This window comes from Ovis aries, chromosome X (assembly GCF_016772045.2).
Source record: "Ovis aries strain OAR_USU_Benz2616 breed Rambouillet chromosome X, ARS-UI_Ramb_v3.0, whole genome shotgun sequence".
Taxonomy (NCBI): Eukaryota; Metazoa; Chordata; class Mammalia; order Artiodactyla; family Bovidae; genus Ovis; species Ovis aries.
The window spans coordinates 54,916,278-54,933,693 of NC_056080.1; the positions used below are offsets into that span (position 1 = coordinate 54,916,278).

Consider the following 17,416-nt stretch of genomic DNA (forward strand, 5'->3'; position numbering starts at 1 on the left):
CTCAAGTTCGCTTCTAGCTTTTTATTTATTTATTTTTTCGCATTTGCGTCACTAAAGGGTTAAACACAGCGGGGCTCCAACACCCCCCTCTCAACGCCTCCCCACTCCCCCTCCCCTTTTTGTCTTCCCCCTCCCCTCCCGCGCGTCGCTAGGAGGTCATCAAGCGCTCTGTCCAGTCCGCGTTCTCAAGCCCCTCTGCTTCCCGCCCATCCGGCCCGTGGCTGCTTACGAAGAGGTGTGCGCTCACCGAGGGGCGTGTTCCAGCACTGGGAGACGCCGAGCATCCCCCTGTTAGACCTCAGAGCAGAGCCAGCCATGAAGCGGGGCGGGGGAAAGTTTGGCACCTTGAAAGGGGTTGCTGAACTGGGGTGGGCGGGGCGCCCGATGATACTTTAGCCCTCCGAATTCAAGGGTGCCCGCTGCCCGGACCTGAGGCGGTGTTCGGCCATGGACCGCGGAGCTGCCGCGGCCCAGGGCACTGCCCCGCCTCAGGATGGAGAGCAACCCGCGGAATCTCCAGAGCCGCCGCCGCCGTGGCCGCCGCCGCAGCCGCCGCTCCTGCCGTCGCCGCCGGCGCGGGCTCCTTGGCTGCTCTGCGCGCCTTCGCCGGAACCGGCACCGCAGTTCTGTCCCGAGCTTGCTCCAGAACCTGGTCCGGAGGCGACCCCAGAACCAGCCTCAGAACTCGACACAGAATCGGTCCTAGGACCAGATAGAGAACCAGCCCCAGATCCAGCCCCTGAGCTGATCCCAGTACCAGCCGTAGAACCGGCCCCCGAGCCGGCCCCAGTACCAGCCAGAGAACCAGCCACAGAGTCCTGCCCTGAGCCGGCTCAAGTGTCCCGTCTGGAGCAGAGCCCAGCACCACATTTATTGCAGTGTCCGGTGGTCGCTCCAGAGAAGGGTCTAAGGACCTCGCCAGCGCCGCGAACACCAGTGCCAGTGCCACTGTCCAGTATAAAGGTAAGAAAAAGACCCCCCGGGGCGGGAGGGCTCGTAACCAGGCGAGGCCGTATGGCTATCCTGCTTTCGGGACTCTGGACACCCTTAGCATCCCATTTGGTTGCCACGGACTAGCAAAGATGCTCGGAAAGATGCGGGGATGTGGGAGCCCAGGGGAGAGGGAAGCGGTTGGGAGGCGGGAAGCAACATGTGGAAGTGAGAGTGGGCTGTTGGGGGGGGGTGGGCTAGAAACGGGGATGATAGCACTGGTTGGGAGTCAGAGCAGTGTTCCCTATGAGAAGTGACAGTGCGGTGAGCGCCTATATCTTGAAAAAGAAGAGGAAGACGACTCAGGGAGCGAAAGAGACCTAGAGAGGTGTTAGCGGCCGGTCCACGGTACCCAGGGATGGGATTGAGTGGGGGCAGTGGAATACACCTATTAGCCGCGGTCACTGCCGCAGAGGCCCAAGCTGTGGAGCCGCAGTCGTTTGATTGACCCCCTCCCTGCCACTGGGGAGGGAGTCCTCAGCTTGGGCGCAACTGGCAGCGCTCCAGGGAAGGGCCCGGAGTCTCTGTTGCCCGCTGGGCGCTGGTACTCGATTCGGGTGGGGATTAGGGGTTGGGCGGCGCCCACGCGCACTGCAGGGGAAGGGCAGGGTTCGCCCGAGAGGACTGGGAGAGCATGCGTGCGTCGAAGCCACCATTCCATCTGTTTGCAGGATTTCCCGTCAGGTAGGTGCAAACACAGTGTTACAGTGATGGGCCGCGTCACAAGCGGGCGACTGGCATCCCGCACTGGTGCCAGTTGGAATGGTACAGGAGTCCTGGTTTAAAGACAGGAAAATAGGAGTTGATATTTGAGAGCGTGTGAATGGGAACCCTCCTCTCTTCCAGTCTTCAGAGACGCCTTTGTAAATGTTGCACTTCACGGGGATCCTCCCGCTAAGGGGGGAGGGGGGAAAAGGTTTTCGGTCTTCCTTGGACCTTGAAACCCCAAAAATGGTGTCTGATCTTCAGGAGTCTGTCTCTCATGCTTTCTTTGTGATCTCCCTACTCTTCGTTTTCCTAAACTTCGTTCCACAAGATTGTGAAAATCGTAATAATGTATACATACACCTTCACTGAGCTTCGCCCCAAAGAAAAACAATACAAAACACAGAAACAACACACCACACCAACCTGCTGCTTAGCAGGGCATAGGGACAAGGCTCAGAATCCTGTCACTCTGGACCACACACTTGTAGAATGTAGGGGACTGGGGGACAGAGGTTGTCATCTCAAAATGGAAATGGAAGCGCTGGTTGCTTCCTGAGTTATGAATAGGGAGGCTTGAATTTTCGAAAAAGAGAAACAATGAAGGGAAAAGTTTCACAGGGGAAAAAATGCACAGGTTTCAAAAGAAAGAAATAAAACTGCAGGAGATTAAGATTAAAAAAAAAAATCCAACAATCCCGCTTTCACAGAGGGTGGATCTCCATGCCCCACCATTTCCTCCTGCAGCCCTTCCCTGCAGTGATCTCTAGGGCAGCTGGGCCTGGGAGGTAACCCTAACCAGGTGCTTGCTCTTGTCTTTTTGGAAGAGTTTGCATAAAGCTGATAAGAAGGAGAACAATAAGGCTGACCTGACTTGTGGCCTTCTTGAGATTCCAACAGCAGGACTGAGAAACTGACACCTGAAGGCTTAATTACCAGGATGGTCAGTGAATGCATGGCCTCTTTGGCCTCTGAAAGACTGACTGCAGGCCGGGAGCTCCAGGGATGAGCCCTGTGACAGAGGGAAAGCATCTCTCACCAGCTTGACAAGAAAATTTCTATTGCCAGACAGATAAGGAGCATCAGGGTAGGGGAACCAGGTTAGCTTCCTCCACACAGTGTCCATTCAGGCATGCTAGCCAGCTGGCCCACAGGTACTTGGCCGTCTCAGCAGGTGACAATGACCACTTCCCTCCAGTTTGATTTTGCCAAGTAGAGCTGGTCTTTTGTTCAGTCACTTATCTTGTAGAGTGAGTTTCTTCCCATCTGTGAAAAGGGCCATATACACAAACCCTAGAGAGTTTTGAAGGATGCAGAAATCTGGGTAATGCTAAAACTGCCAGGAGCAAACACTTCTCTAACCGTCTAGGTGTTGCTATGCAATTATTCCCTAGTGCAGATGAAAACACCTGATCTTCAGTGATAGGACCATTCTCGGCTGCATTCTCCTTAGGCAAATAGCACCCATAACCAGCTGACTTGGATCTTAACATTCAAAGCAAACAGGCTGCCATCTTACCTAGGGTTTTGTTGCATTGTTCTCAGACACTGCCTTCTTGAGGCAAGCTTGGGGAATGACATACATATACACACACACATGTATACACACACACACGGAATCTTAGAGATCAAAACAATATATAGCTCTCATCATACAATGAAATCCTACATGGTAAGCACAGTCAGTACCAGTAGCATGAAACTAGCCTGATAAATCAAAGGACAAAATGAGTGAAACCAAGGCTTTGAATGTGACTGCAAATTTCTCCCAGATAACTTTGCTGACCAGTACTGCACTAAAAGAAGGTCTTCCAGTGTGTGGTCTGCTCTCTTTGGGGGTTTCAGAACCTGCTGGTTGCAAATCTATGACAAGCATAAGGGTAAAGACAGAGAAAAGAGGGCTCGTATTTTCTTTCCAAATAACTACCAGAATAACAGTCTGTGAACCAAATCTATTTCCTTCCTTTCTGAAATGGTTTAATTTCCAGGAAATGAGCCATGGTCTCCCACCTGGTGGCAGCAAGTGTAAGTAAAGACGTGTGAATTGGTTCTTCAACAATGCTATAACTCTCTTGGACGGGGCGGGGGGTCCTACATGTGAACCATATTTGCTTCCTTTCCTTCAACTGTGGTTGAAAAAAGACCATATGTTTTTTTATTCATTGGGTTTGATCAGCTATGAAATTATAATCACACCACACAGGTGACTGATGGAATACACTTTTGTAGCTTTTATTTCTAGGGTGGAGAGGGGCCTCTGTATCCCTCACTCCTAATAACTACACAGCAGTTACCATTATATCCCAAACCATAACAGAACAGTTTCCTGGTATTTTTGCACACATTTTCTTACAAAGCAGCAGGCATTTGCTTATATGACACCTGGTAATTCTTACTGGAATGCTTTATTATCTTACCTATGACCGAGCTTCTCAAAGGTAGATACCATCTCTCCTTCCCAGTGCCCAATACAATTCAACCCTTGCTATTTTTGCTCAATAAACACTTGCTGAAGCTTGAAACCTATCAATTCCATTTTCAGCAATGACATAGAGACTGCTTCTGTGAATGAATAAAAAATGCATTCTCACTTGTTTCAGAGGGATAAGTAAATGCTTATTTAAATAGCCTGGAATATATAGCCCTTGGGGAAATGCAGTCAATCTTTCCATTTTCAGAATGAATGTTAGAATCATAATTAAGAAGCAAATTACTAACAATTAAAAAACTGATTTGGAAAGTGTCCTTATTCCCTGCAGTCTCAGCAGCAGCAGACTAATGATGTTGTTGATTTCAGGGGTAATACATTTTTTTTCCCTAAGTGAACAGAATATCTGCAGTGACTGTAAACAGCTTCAGGACTGTAAATTCGAATGTTTAACCTGTTGAAGGTCAGGATTAAATTACTTTCTTTCCTCTTAGGCTCTTTCCCCCCTCCTTGCCAGGTTTTGATGACACCATCTGATATATTTGGTATATTCTGAGAGCGCCTGAGCATTTGCTGCAGGATGTTCTAAAAAAGATAATGAGATATTTGGCCAGTGGTCTTTCTTTTCTGAGAATACAGTTCTTATGTGTTTATTAAAATCTCCAAGTGGGGCTTCTACGGATCTGCAGTCCAAAAGGCACAGGGACGGCTGAGCCATCAGTTACCCAGTGCTTCCAGGGAAAGGGAGAAAATCCACAGAGGCCAGGAAAGCATTCAGGGGCATTATAACAAGGATTATATAATGCCCACTGCTATTATGGTACTCTACAGTTTGCAGAATGCTTTCCTCTGCATTATTATTAACTCTTTTATTCCCCTGAAGAAGGCAGCAGGGTGGGAGAGAGCAAAAATAGAATGTGATACCTCATGAGTGCATGCATGCTAAGCCGCTTCAGTGGTGTCTCTTTGTGACCCCCACGGACCGTAATGCACTGGGCTCCTCTGTCCATGAGATTCTCCAAGCAAGAAAACTAGAGTGGTTGCCATTTCCTCCTCCAGTGACACCTAATAGGGTATAACTGTCAATTTATCTATCATAGATTTTTTAAAAATCCAACATATGCCTTTCTGTGACACACAAGATGCTCATTTGTTTAAGAAAAACTTTTAAGTTGACATTCTATTAGCCTTGATTTTTTTTTCCAAAGTAGTGATTGCTGTTCCCTGTGTGATGCTCCCAGAGGAGACCATCATAGAACAGGAGCCTGAGAAGGAAGGAGAAGAGGCACAAGACCCTGAATCTATTACTCCCAAAGAAGCCCGCCTTTTTTTCTGGAAAGAAAATAAATAGAAATTCTGCTAGGGATATGGTTCCCAATCTTTCCAAAGCCTGCCTACTATAATCCTCTAAGTGGGAAAAAAACTTAAAGCATTTAAAAAAGAAAGCAGCCATTCCAAAAGGGAGATGTCCCCACCCTCACCAAAGCAAATAAACCTTATTCTCAAAATAGAAGAAACAAATTTACAAATTTTTTAAAAAAGAAAGGGACAATGACCCCAGATAATGAAACTCCCCTGAAAATTATTTTAAGAAAAAAAAAATTCTAAAGGGAAGAGCTCCTCTCCCTCGACAAAGCCCATGAAACATATCCCCAAGAGAAAAATTTTAATGAAAAGAATGAATGAGAAATCATCTCAAGGTAAAAAGTATTTTTCACCCTAAAATTTTCTTGAAATTTATAAACTGTATTTGCACCTCATGGCCCATGCCCAGTCTCTCACAAAACCTACGGGGACAAAAATAAGTTGATGTCCACCAATCTCATCAAAGCTCCCTACAGTCATCTCTTCTAATTATATGAGATGTCCAAAATAAGCAAATTCTTAGAGACAGAAAGTAGATTAGTGGTTGCCAGGAACTGAAGGGGATGGGAGGGCAAGTGTGGGTGATAGCTAAAAGGTATAGGGTTTCTTTGGAGGGCGATAAAAATGTTCTGAAATTAGGCAATAGTGATGTTTGGGTGGGGCTTCCCCAGTGGCTCAGTGGTAAAGAATCTACCTATAATGCAGCAGACATAGAAGATGCAGGTTCCATCCCTGGCTCAGGAAGATCCCCTGGAGGAGGAAATGGAAACCCACTCCAGTATTCTTGCCTGAAAAATCCCATGGACAGAGAAGTCTGTGGGCTATAGTCCAAAGGGTCACAAAGAGTAGGACATGATGAGCACAAGCACGATGTTTGCACAGCCTGTGAATATACTAAAAAGCACTGACTTGTATGCTGTAAAGTCGTGAATTTGATGGTATGTGAATTATATCTTAATTTAAAAGATAAGAGATTGTTCCTCCAACTATATGATAATAAACCTACTACCTTCCCACAAATAAGCAAACAAATGAATAAATTTTAAAAGAGAGGATCCTCTTAAGGCCCTCCAACCTCACCAAGAAAAATAAATTTTATTGACTTCCTTTTTTTTTTTCTTTTGAGAAAAACAAAAGGGGAAATCTCTTCAAGGGCATATACTTTCAAAATCATCAAAATCAATGAAAGTTATGAATCCCTCCACCCAGATACATGCAAACATTTTAACTTAATAAAGAAAGAAATATTAAAGCATAAGGTTCCTGATCTTACCAAATCCCCTGAATGTTTAATTCCCATGAAAGGGGGAAAAACAAATAAATAAATAAGGGGAGATGCCCCTTCCTCACCAAGAACATGATTATTTCAAAATGCAATTTCTTTAGGATTTTGAAGATTTAAAAGAAAATTAATGATGGAAAGACATGTGTGTTGGTGGATGGGATAATATCAAATAAATGAATACAAAATCCTCTTAAAAAGAAGCTCCAATCTCACAGACACATGAACTTTTCTGTCAAAACACAATGAAAACAAATGCAAACAATTTTTTTAAAAGAAGGAAAAAATAAAAAGAAATCCTTCTAGTGAGAGGTGACCTGAATTCATCCAAACCCCAAAGCTTTATTTTTAATATAAGAAATTTTTAACTTGGAAAGGTAAGAGAGAAACAGAAACAAGACCAAGAAAGTCCTCTAATGGAAAGATGTCCTCAGTCTCCACAAAGTTCCCTTTTCTCAAAACAAGTAATGCATTTAGAATTAGAGGGGAAAGAAGAAAGAAGATAACATTTTAAAAGAGAAATCTCCTTTTTAGGGAATGATGAAGCTCCCAAACTCATCAAATTCCCTGAACATTTTTTCTCCAAAGAAAGAAAGAAAAAGAATGAGGGAGGTGGGAGAAGAGGAGGAGGAAAGGGAGAGAAAGGATGGGAGGGGAAAAGGAGGGGTAGAAAGGAGGGAAGAATGGAAGAGGAGAAAGAAGAAAATAAATCAAGGAGTAATTTTTTTAAGGAAGAAATTCATAGGGGAGGTGAACCATTGCCTTATTGAAAATAATGAATGTTATTTCTGATAATCAACCCACCCCACCCCCCATAAAAAGGAGAAATAAAACACAAAAGCTCTTTCTAAAGCTTCTTCAAAGGGAGATGCACCCAGTCTCACTGGAACCCCAGTACCTTATCTATCTTCCAGCATTCAAATATTTTTTTTATTAAAAGGAAAATAAGAAATTATTTCAAAGACAAATGTTCCCAATCTTACTTCTTCCAAATAGATTACTTATTTTAAAGAAAGAAAGAGAAATCCTCCTGAGAAGGGCTCCCCAATCTTATTAAAGTCAGTGGCCCTTAGAGCTCCTGTCCACAACACCTGTTTAAAAAAAAAATAAGGAAGTCCTCCAAACCTAAAGAGAGGTGCTCCCTCTAAAGAAAAAAAGTTCCATCATAAGAGATACACTCAACTTCACTAAAATTAATAATGATTCCTCTCCACACTCAAAGGGGTTGGAAAAAAAAAGAAATTTAAGAGGGGAAAAAAGAGAAACCTTCCTAACCTAAGGCAAGTTGGCCATAATCTCACCAACAGCCTTGAACTTTATTCCCCTAAAGAAATTTTTTAAAGAAAGAGCAAAAATGAGAAATAAGACCAGTCTTTTAAGAAAAAGTACCCTCTCTACCCACCCCACTCTAAAGACTAGAAATTATTACACAAAGAAAAGGTTATATCATTCTAGAACCAGTGAACCTAGGGCTTCCCAGGTGGCACTATTGGTAGAGAACCTGCCTGCCAGTTCTGGAGAACTAAGAGATGTGGGTTCGATCCCTGGGTCAGGAAGAGCCCCTGGAGGAGAGCAAGATCCCTGGAGAAGAGCATTGCAAACTGCTCCAGTATTCTTGCCTGGAGAATCCCAAAGGCAGAGGAGCCTGGTGAGCTAAGGCCCAAAGGGCTCCAAAGAGTTGGACACGACTGAAGTAAGTTAGCATGCATGGCACACACACCAGTGAACCTTAAATTCAGAACATGAAGCTGAAGAGTTTGTTGTTGTTTAGTTGCTAAGTCATGTCCAACTCTGCCACCCCATGGACTGTAGCCCACCAGGCTCCTCTGTCCATGGGATTCTCCAGCCAAGAATACTGGAGTGGGTTACCATTTCCTTCTCCAGGGGATCTTCCTGATCCAGAAATGGAACCCATGCCTCCTGCATTGGCAGCCAGATTCTTTACCACTGAACCACCAAGTAGGCTGAAGCATAGTCAATGTTTAATCCCAGGCTGGCTTCTCTCTGCCCCCCGGCCCATTTCTGGTTAACCTCTCCCATCCATCAGTCAGGGTGTACACTCAGGAAAGGTAAATCCTGTCCATGGAAAACAGAATTAATAAGGAAAACCTTCTAAGGAAAAAGTTATATACTTCTTTTCCAAACCAAACAGAAATACTTTGGGAATTAGCTTTATTATTATGCCTCTCTAATACTAACTTCAAGAGCTGATGATAAACTTAAAGCAATGACATTCTTACTACTAATTTTCAAATTAGATACATACCCCTACCTAGCTGAGAAGGAGCTTAGCCAGTTCAATAATGGTGTTCTGACAGTGGTTGTCTAATCATGTGCTCACTTAAATGTCTGTTCTTGTAGAGTGATAAAGGGCTTGGCTCTTACAAATACATACAATTTCCAAGTCAGGTTTATAAGCAGAGAATAAGACTCAATGTTTTCCAAATTTTAAACTTCATTTACTTATTTAAAAATTAAATTGAAGGTCCTACCGTATAGCACAGGGAACTATATTCAAGATCTTGTAATAACCTATAATGGAAAACAATCTGAAAAAGAATAGGTATGTGTATACACAACTGAGTCACTTTGCTGTACACCTGAAACTAACACATTGTAAACTAACTATGCTTCAGTTTTTTAAAGGGTTTAGAAATTTTTTTAATTACATTGAGTGCCTCTTTTGTGTCCCTACTTGCTTAGCACTGAGGAATCCATGGTGGGCGAAATCACATAGATGAGATTTCCTTGAAGCAACACTAGTAAATGAGGGACCCAGTTACCAAAACAGATGTACAGGGAGTGATTATTTGCTTTCCCAGCTTGCTTTACCAAGGCATTTACACAGTCGATTCTTTCAGCATACCTCTTCTTAAACAAAAATGTAATGCAATAAAATAATGAAATATATACTAATTTCAGAAAATGTGGAAAATCATGAAAGCTTCCAAAAAGTAAATAAAAAGTATACAGCAACCGACCAATCAAGAGATAGTTACTCATGTATTTTCCCCATTTATTTCCTCTGAATACGTGCTTATAGTCTACAACAGTAAGATGTTAGGGAATGTGCAATTATGTCTCAAGCTTCCTCCTACCCCAGTCACCTCCCTCACTTAATCATTAGGTCATGTGCATTGTTCTACACTGTATTTGAAAGTGAAAAAAAAGTGAAAGTGTTAGTCACTCAGTCCTGTCTGACTCTTTGTGACCCCATGGTCTGTAGCCCGCCAGCCTTCTCTGTCCATGGAGTTCTCCAGGGAAGAATACTAGAGTGGGTAGCCATTCCCTTCTCCAGGGGATCTTCCCAGCCCAGTAAACCCTAATTAATTTTAGCTTAAAATGTATCTACCTGTATGATATGCTTGCTAAACATGTGCTTGAAACATAACTATAAAGAGATGTATTAGAGGTATAAAGCAATGAGGGTATACCTTTTATGTATACACAATTGTTGTGTCTACACAAACAAAATGTCTCATATATAAATAACAGACTGAACTCACATTTACTTGGTCATCTAGATTTCATTTGTCCAGCTAGGTTTGTGACTTGAGTTTGGGGAAGACTCACTGTTAAATTTCCAAAAGGAAAATCTAAGTTTCTGGGACTATTTTTTAGCCATATGCAAAAATGCACTGATGGCTTTGTCTCTTTAACACAAAGTTACAGAATCATGCTTTTCTGTGTACCTCCTACCCAGAAGGGAAATACCTATGTGTGAGGACATTATCAACAATTATTAGGAGATAGGCTATTCAATTTATCCAGCTTTAATTAATCCAATATAGAAAATTAAGAGAGTTAATAAAATTTGTACAATCCAACCAAGGTTGAATCAGTAATTTAAAAGGCAAATGTAATGCAGTATTGGGTGGCTAAGTGGTTAAGAACTGGCCTGCCAGTGCAGGAGACATGGGTTCCATCCCTGGATCAGGAAGATCCCCTGGAGAAGGAAATGGCAACCCACTCCAGCATTCTTGCCTGGGAGATCCCATGGACAGAGGACCCTGGTGGGTTACAGTCCATGGTGTCGCAAAAGAGTTGGACAGGACTTAGCAACTAAACAATAACTATGCAGTATTAAGATCAGAATCTTCAGCCTTGTCTGTAGCACTTAGAGATTCTCATCTTCCAAAGTGTTACAAGTATTTTCCCTTTAAATCTTTTGCTTTTAAAGAGCCTGTAAGAGAGATATTGGCCCCTGAGAACAGGGATTCCCATTGCCTTGTTTCCCTCATAGCAACACAAGGCGAGGCACATGATACTGTGGGATTCTGAGAGATAAGCGTGATGCTCCCACCCAGAGCTTTGGTGAGTTCTTCTGAAACAAGAAGTGATGGGCATGGGGACTGAGCTTTGCTCCTGCCTCCAGAAGCAGGAGAGGCTAGAAGCACTGCTCACAGGACTCAACTAAGAACACTTAGAATCCTGGATGTTCATTCATTTGCTTTCCACTGCAGCTAATGTTCTCTTCTGGGATTTTGCAACTTGAGGCAGGAAATGAAAGGTACCTGCTGAGTAAAATTTTTTCATCTCCTTGGCTCTTTGTTCACCTCCTTGGCTCTGAGTAGAGATGTTTGAAATCAGGAAAATTTTTCAGTAACCCTGGGCTTGGTCAACTGAGTTCCCATTCTCCTGAAGTGGCTTCAGCATCATCCTCCAAATCCCGACTCTAACAGTAGTGGCCACATCCTATTTTAGAATTACCTTGATTGTTAACTTTCCTTTAATAAGTGTCATTTGTCATTAATAAGTGTCATTTATTATCTACTTTTAACATACTATTTCATGGTTTACTTACATCACCGTACATCTCCCTTGCAGTATAGGAAAACATGATGTAGTATTATTAAAACAGCTAAGCATAAACAGCAGAGAGGAAAGTAAATGAAGCTATAAAACAAGATTATTGATTTCAGAAAATTAACAAGTTGGTGCCCTTCTCACTAACAATTAATGCTTATTGTGATGATTTCCCTCCTGCCAGACTTGAGTAGAACATAACTTTTCTCTTACCCATAATTTGGATACTGTTGTGCCTTTCTCCCTCACCTTAATCAGCTTGACTAATGTTAAGACTAATTAAAATGATAATTTTGGTGTTTACCATGGGTCTCCTGTACAAAAAAGATCTTCACGACCAAGATAATCACGAAGGTGTGATCACTCACCTAGAGCCAGACATCTTGGAATGTGAAGTCAAGTGGGTCTTAGAAAGCATCACTATGAACAAAGCTAGTGGAGGTGATGGAATTCCAGTTGAGCTATTTCAAATCCTGAAAGATGATGCTGTGAAAGTGCTGCACTCAATATGCCAGCAAATTTGGAAAACTCAGCAGTGGCCACAGGACTGGAAAAGATCAGTTTTCATTCCAATCCCAAAGAAAGGCAATGCCAAACAATGCTCAAACTACCACACAATTGCACTCATCTCACATGCTAGTAAAGTAATGCTCAAAATTCTCCACTCCAGGCTTAAGCAGTACGTGAACCATGAACATCCTGATGTTCACACTGGTTTTAGAAAAGGCAGAGGAACCAGAGATCAAATTGCCAACATCCACTGGATCATGGAAAAAGCAAGAGAGTTCCAGAAAAACATCTATTTCTGCTTTATTGACTATGCCAAAGCCTTTGACTGTGTAGATCACAATAAACTGTGGAAAATTCTGAAAGGGATAGGAATCCCAGACCACCTGACCTGCCTCTTGAGAAACCTATATTCAGGTCAGGAAGCAACAGTTAGAACTGGACATGGAACAACAGACTGGTTCCCAATAGGAAAAGGAGTACGTCAAGGCTGTATATTGTCACCCTGCTTATTTAGCTTATATGCAGAGTACATCATGAGAAATGCTGGGCTGGAAGAAGCACAAGCTGGAATCAAGATTGCTGGGAGAAATATCAGTCACCTCAGATATGCAGATGACACCACCCTTATGGCAGAAAGTGAGGAGGAACTAAAAAGCCTCCTGATGAAAGTGAAAGAGGAGAGTGAAAAAGTTGTCTTAAAGCTCAACATTCAGAAAACGAAGATCATCGCATCCGGTCCCATCACTTCATGGGAAATAGATGGGAAACAGTGGAAACAGTGTCAGACTTTATTTTTTTGTGGCTCCAAAATCACTGCAGATGGTGAGTGCAGCCATGAAATTAAAAGACGCTTACTCCTTGGAAAACAAGTTATGACCAACCTAGATAGCATGTTGAAAAGCAGAAACATTACTTTGCCAACAAAGGTCCGTCTAGTCAAGGCTATGGTTTTTCCTGTGGTCATGTATGGATGTGAGAGTTGGACTGTGAAGAAGGCTGAGCGCCGAAGAATTGATGCTTTTGAACTGTGGTGTTGGAGAAGACTCTTTAGAGTCCCTTGGAGTGCAAGGAGATCCAACCAGTCCATTCTGAAGGAGATCAGCCCTGGGATTTCTTTGGAAGGAATGATGCTAAAGCTGAAACTCCAGTACTTTAGCCACCTTATGCGAAGAGTTGGCTCATTGGAAAAAAACTCTGATGCTGGGAGGGATTGGGGGCAGGAGGAGAAGTGGACGACCGAGGATGAGATGGCTGGATGGCATCACCGACTCGATGGACGTGAGTCTGAGCAAACTCCGGGAGATGGTGATGGACAGGGAGGGCTGGTGTGCTGCGATTCATGGGGTCGCAAAGAGTCGGACATGACTGAGTGACTGAACTGAACTGGACTGAACTGCAAAATTATGGTATGCTTAAAGAAGAATTATGCTTCAATTGGGCAAGTGAGGCCGGTGCCTATAGATAGGAGAGTGAGGTATATGGACTTAGAAGTAAAGGCCACTTTGATAAAATTGTAGACTACAGATTGAAATGTTGTGGAAAATAAAGTGGATTGAAGAAAGTCCTATTGAAACTTTGAAGGCAACTTATACAATTGTGTATATCATTCGACTGATAAGGTACAACCATTGGAGAGCTGTTGATTAGTAAAATAATGACTGAAGCAGAGGGTTGGCTGATAAAGCATGTAATTAAACACTAACTTTTAATTTCCTTGTATACCAAATTCCAAATAAAACTTCTAAAACTAAAAATGGAAGAAAATAATTGCATTATCTAGTGTCCCTTTTCTACTGTTTTGGGCCTTCTTTGGCCACATTCCACTTTTGTAAGAGCCTAATGTGCTTTCTCTTCAATATTTTTCCTATTTCATACCACGGGACTTTCTATAGAGAAAAATAAGAAACCATGATGGGAATCCATTGAAACCTTTTATCTTCAGTATTGTAGACCCATAGACTGTTGTGAAAGGGACCTTTGGAGTGTTTTTAAAACACTAGTCCAGTGTTTCAAAAAACCTTTTTAGCAGTAGAATCTTTTAATGTTTTTCTCAATAAAGTCAAATGAAAGCCTAATATTTAACACAAATGCAAGAAGTATTTCATTAATTCTTATCTATGCTAATTTGGATCTGTAACTGACCTACTTTCCCAATTCTTTATTTTAAGCTAATAGGAAAGTGAGTTTGTACTCCCTGTTTAGTACTGGCTTCTTAGCAAGGGTGCTGGTGATGTAGGAACATGCTGTATAATAAAAAGAAGAAAGTCAGAGTTTAAAATTTGACCTAATATTCCAGAAACTAGATAATACTGCCCTGCAAACATGGTCATTCTAGAGAGTTCCTCCCTCCTCACCCACCCCAAGAATGTATTACAGCTGTCTTATAAAGTAGGTTGTCATAAAGTAGTTTGTACACTGTCTTTGCTTGTAGAAACATTTTTGTTATTGGGGATTGTGTTCCTGACTAAGGACACCACAAGTAAATTGTAGATAGAACTAAAAGTAGGTAATAAAAGCTAATATATAACTGTAAGCTTCTGTAGTAATTTAAAACAGTAAAATTGTTCCAAAACCTATAAAATGGGTATAAATGTATCATACACATTGATTTTGTAAGGGGCCCCAGGGTACTATAAAATGTGCATTTGAGGTAATGTATATGTTTCCATGCTACTCCCTCATTTCATCCCACCCTGTACTTTCCACACTGTGTCTACAAGTCTATTTTCTATGTCTGTGTCTCCCTTGCTGCCCTGCAAATAGGTTCATCAGTACCATCTTTCTAGATTCCATGCACGTGTGTTAATATATAATATTTGTCTTTTTCTTTCTTACTTTACTCTATACAATATGTTCTTCCACCTTATTAGGAGTGACTCAAATGCATTCTATTTTTATAGCTGAGTAATAATAGCCAGTGGGAATTTGCTGTGTGACACAGGGAGCCCAACCCAGGGCTCTGCGACAACCTAGAGAGGTGGGATGGGGTGGGAGGTGGCAGGGAGGTTCAAGAGGGAGGGAACATATGTATAACTATGACTGATTCATGTTGATATATGGCAGAAACCAATATTGTAAACAGAAAACAATATTGTAAAGCAATTATCCTCCAATAAAATTTTTTTAATGTGCACATGCAGCACATAGAAGAGTGAATTCTACATAAATGTAATCTATTGTTATTATTTATTTAGAATTCATACTCTGCCTGCATCCAAAAAGAATATAAAGTATCCTACAAAATTAAATACATAAATAGGACAATTAAGCACAAATAAAGACAGGACAAAACCAATTCAAAGCAGTGGTGAATGAGACTTTAATATATACTAGTTATAAAAAACCCTAATTACACATTTAATTAGCAGTGCTTTTGTCTTCTGCCTTTAGTGATGGAAGAACTTTAGAGAATGATTTGAATGACTCATGTTTCTTAAAGTTGGTATCCAAGGAAGTTAGAGCTAATGCCTGATTTTTTATGCAATACATCTTCTTGTAGCAGGCTCTGTGTGTGTGCGTGTGTGTGTGTGTGTGTGTGTGTGTGTGTGTGTGAGTCGCTCAGTTGTGTCTGACTCTTTACAACCCATGGACTGTAGTCCACCAGGCTCCTCTGTCCATGGTATTCTCCAGGCAAGAATACTGGAGTGGATTGCCATTCCCTTCTCCAGAGGATCTTCCTGACCCAGGGATTGAACCCAGGTCTCCTGCATTGCAAGCTGTAGCAACCACAAAATTAAGAACTAGAGGTTGCCAGGACTATGGCATAAGTGTTGATTAGCTATCCTAAGAGGCTACAGATTTGGATTATTTTGGTGTGCCTGAATTTTTCTAATATTCTAATGTATGTATGTGACTAAGAGGCATGCAAGTATGGAACTTTCTCAAATAAAATTTACTTCTGAAATAAATCAAAATGATACTTTGTAACCAGACATTCAATAGTTTTGACTCTTTCTTGGATTGGGAGGTACTTTACATTGGTTCTACTCCTGATTCCTCTTTATATAGCTGTGTAATAAGGAGCCGGAGAAGGCAATGGCACCCCACTCCAGTACTCTTGCCTGGAAAATCCCATGGACGGAGGAGCCTGGTAGGCTGCAGTCCATGGGGTCGCTAAGAGTTGGACACCACTGAGTGACTTCACTTTCACTTTTCACTTTCATGCATTGGAGAAGGAAATGGCAACCCACTCCAGTGTTCTTGCCTGGAGAATCCCAGGGACAGGGGAGCCTGGTGGGCTGCTGTCTATGGGGTCGCACAGAGTTGGGCACAACAGAAGCGACTTAGCAGCAGCAGCAGCAGTAATAAGGAGCAAACTGCTTAATCTTTCTATAGCTTAGCTTTTGTGACTCTTAAATGAAGTCAGTAATGTGCGGCTGACTCAGTTCAGTTCAGCAGTCTTCTCTAGCAAGTCTTCACCAGTATCCCATCTGGGTTGGGTGCCCTTCTTCTGGACTCCTGTACCACCACCCTGTACAAACTTCCACTTCTCATTTGCTTCTCATGAACTGAGATTATCAGCTTGTGTCCCATTAAGGCTATAAAGATAAGGCTCTCAAGGCCTAACATACTTCATGCCACTCCATACATGGTGGCTGAATTACTTTATGAAAAATATAAAGACTGAGTGAAAAATTAGATTTAAAATACATATTTTAAAAATATGCAAATAGGGCTTATTTTAGTATCATTTGCATATGTGCCATGATATTTGCCATCATCACTTTCTTTCTTTAGGTATGCAGGTAAGTTTTAATATACTCACCCCTCAAAAGCTGGACTTAATGATGCAGGGTGCATTACCAATAGGTTATGGGAGGCAGGGCTGCCTCCTATCCTCCCAGAAGGCTGTAGTTTTTTCTAACTCACCCAGAAGGACCCTATATATTATTAGCACTCATGTATTGATCATGTGAATTTGAATTACTAGTCTTGAGTTATATGTATAATCCTGATAAAAATGAGAATGATGAGTTATCTAGTCAGGTTGTTTTAAACTGCAAATTTATTAAAACACAAATACTAAAGAATGTTATATAGAGAGCAAGGTTTTGTGTTTAACTACTTGGCACGATTTTCACTAGTTTTAACTGTTAATCAGAATTTAATTTATTTATGGTATTCTTTTCACCACAATTGAAAAGCTCCTGACTCATTATCTTGGTGTCAAATTTCTCCTGTATCTGGCACCTGAATTTGAAGGTAGATGTCAATATGACTATTCTAAGGTTCTCCTTTTCTTGTGAGGAATAAGAAGCAACAATTAAGCTTTGATGTCCCCTTGGCAGTCCAAGTTTTATCCAAAATAGCTTTCTACTAGTTAGAGGAAA

At 42.0% G+C, this 17,416-nt stretch overlaps 1 protein-coding gene across 1 annotated transcript in view; it reads left to right on the forward strand.

Annotated features, from left to right (window-relative positions):
- The first annotated feature begins 300 nt into the window (after positions 1 to 300).
- Positions 301 to 17,416, forward strand: part of DGKK (diacylglycerol kinase kappa) — a 179,206-nt gene continuing 162,090 nt past the window's right edge. Inside the window, exon 1 of the mRNA XM_042242317.2 lies at positions 301 to 963. Coding sequence (XP_042098251.1) covers positions 448 to 963 — 516 coding nt within the window. The 5' untranslated portion in view covers positions 301 to 447. The remainder of the gene's footprint in view (positions 964 to 17,416) is intronic.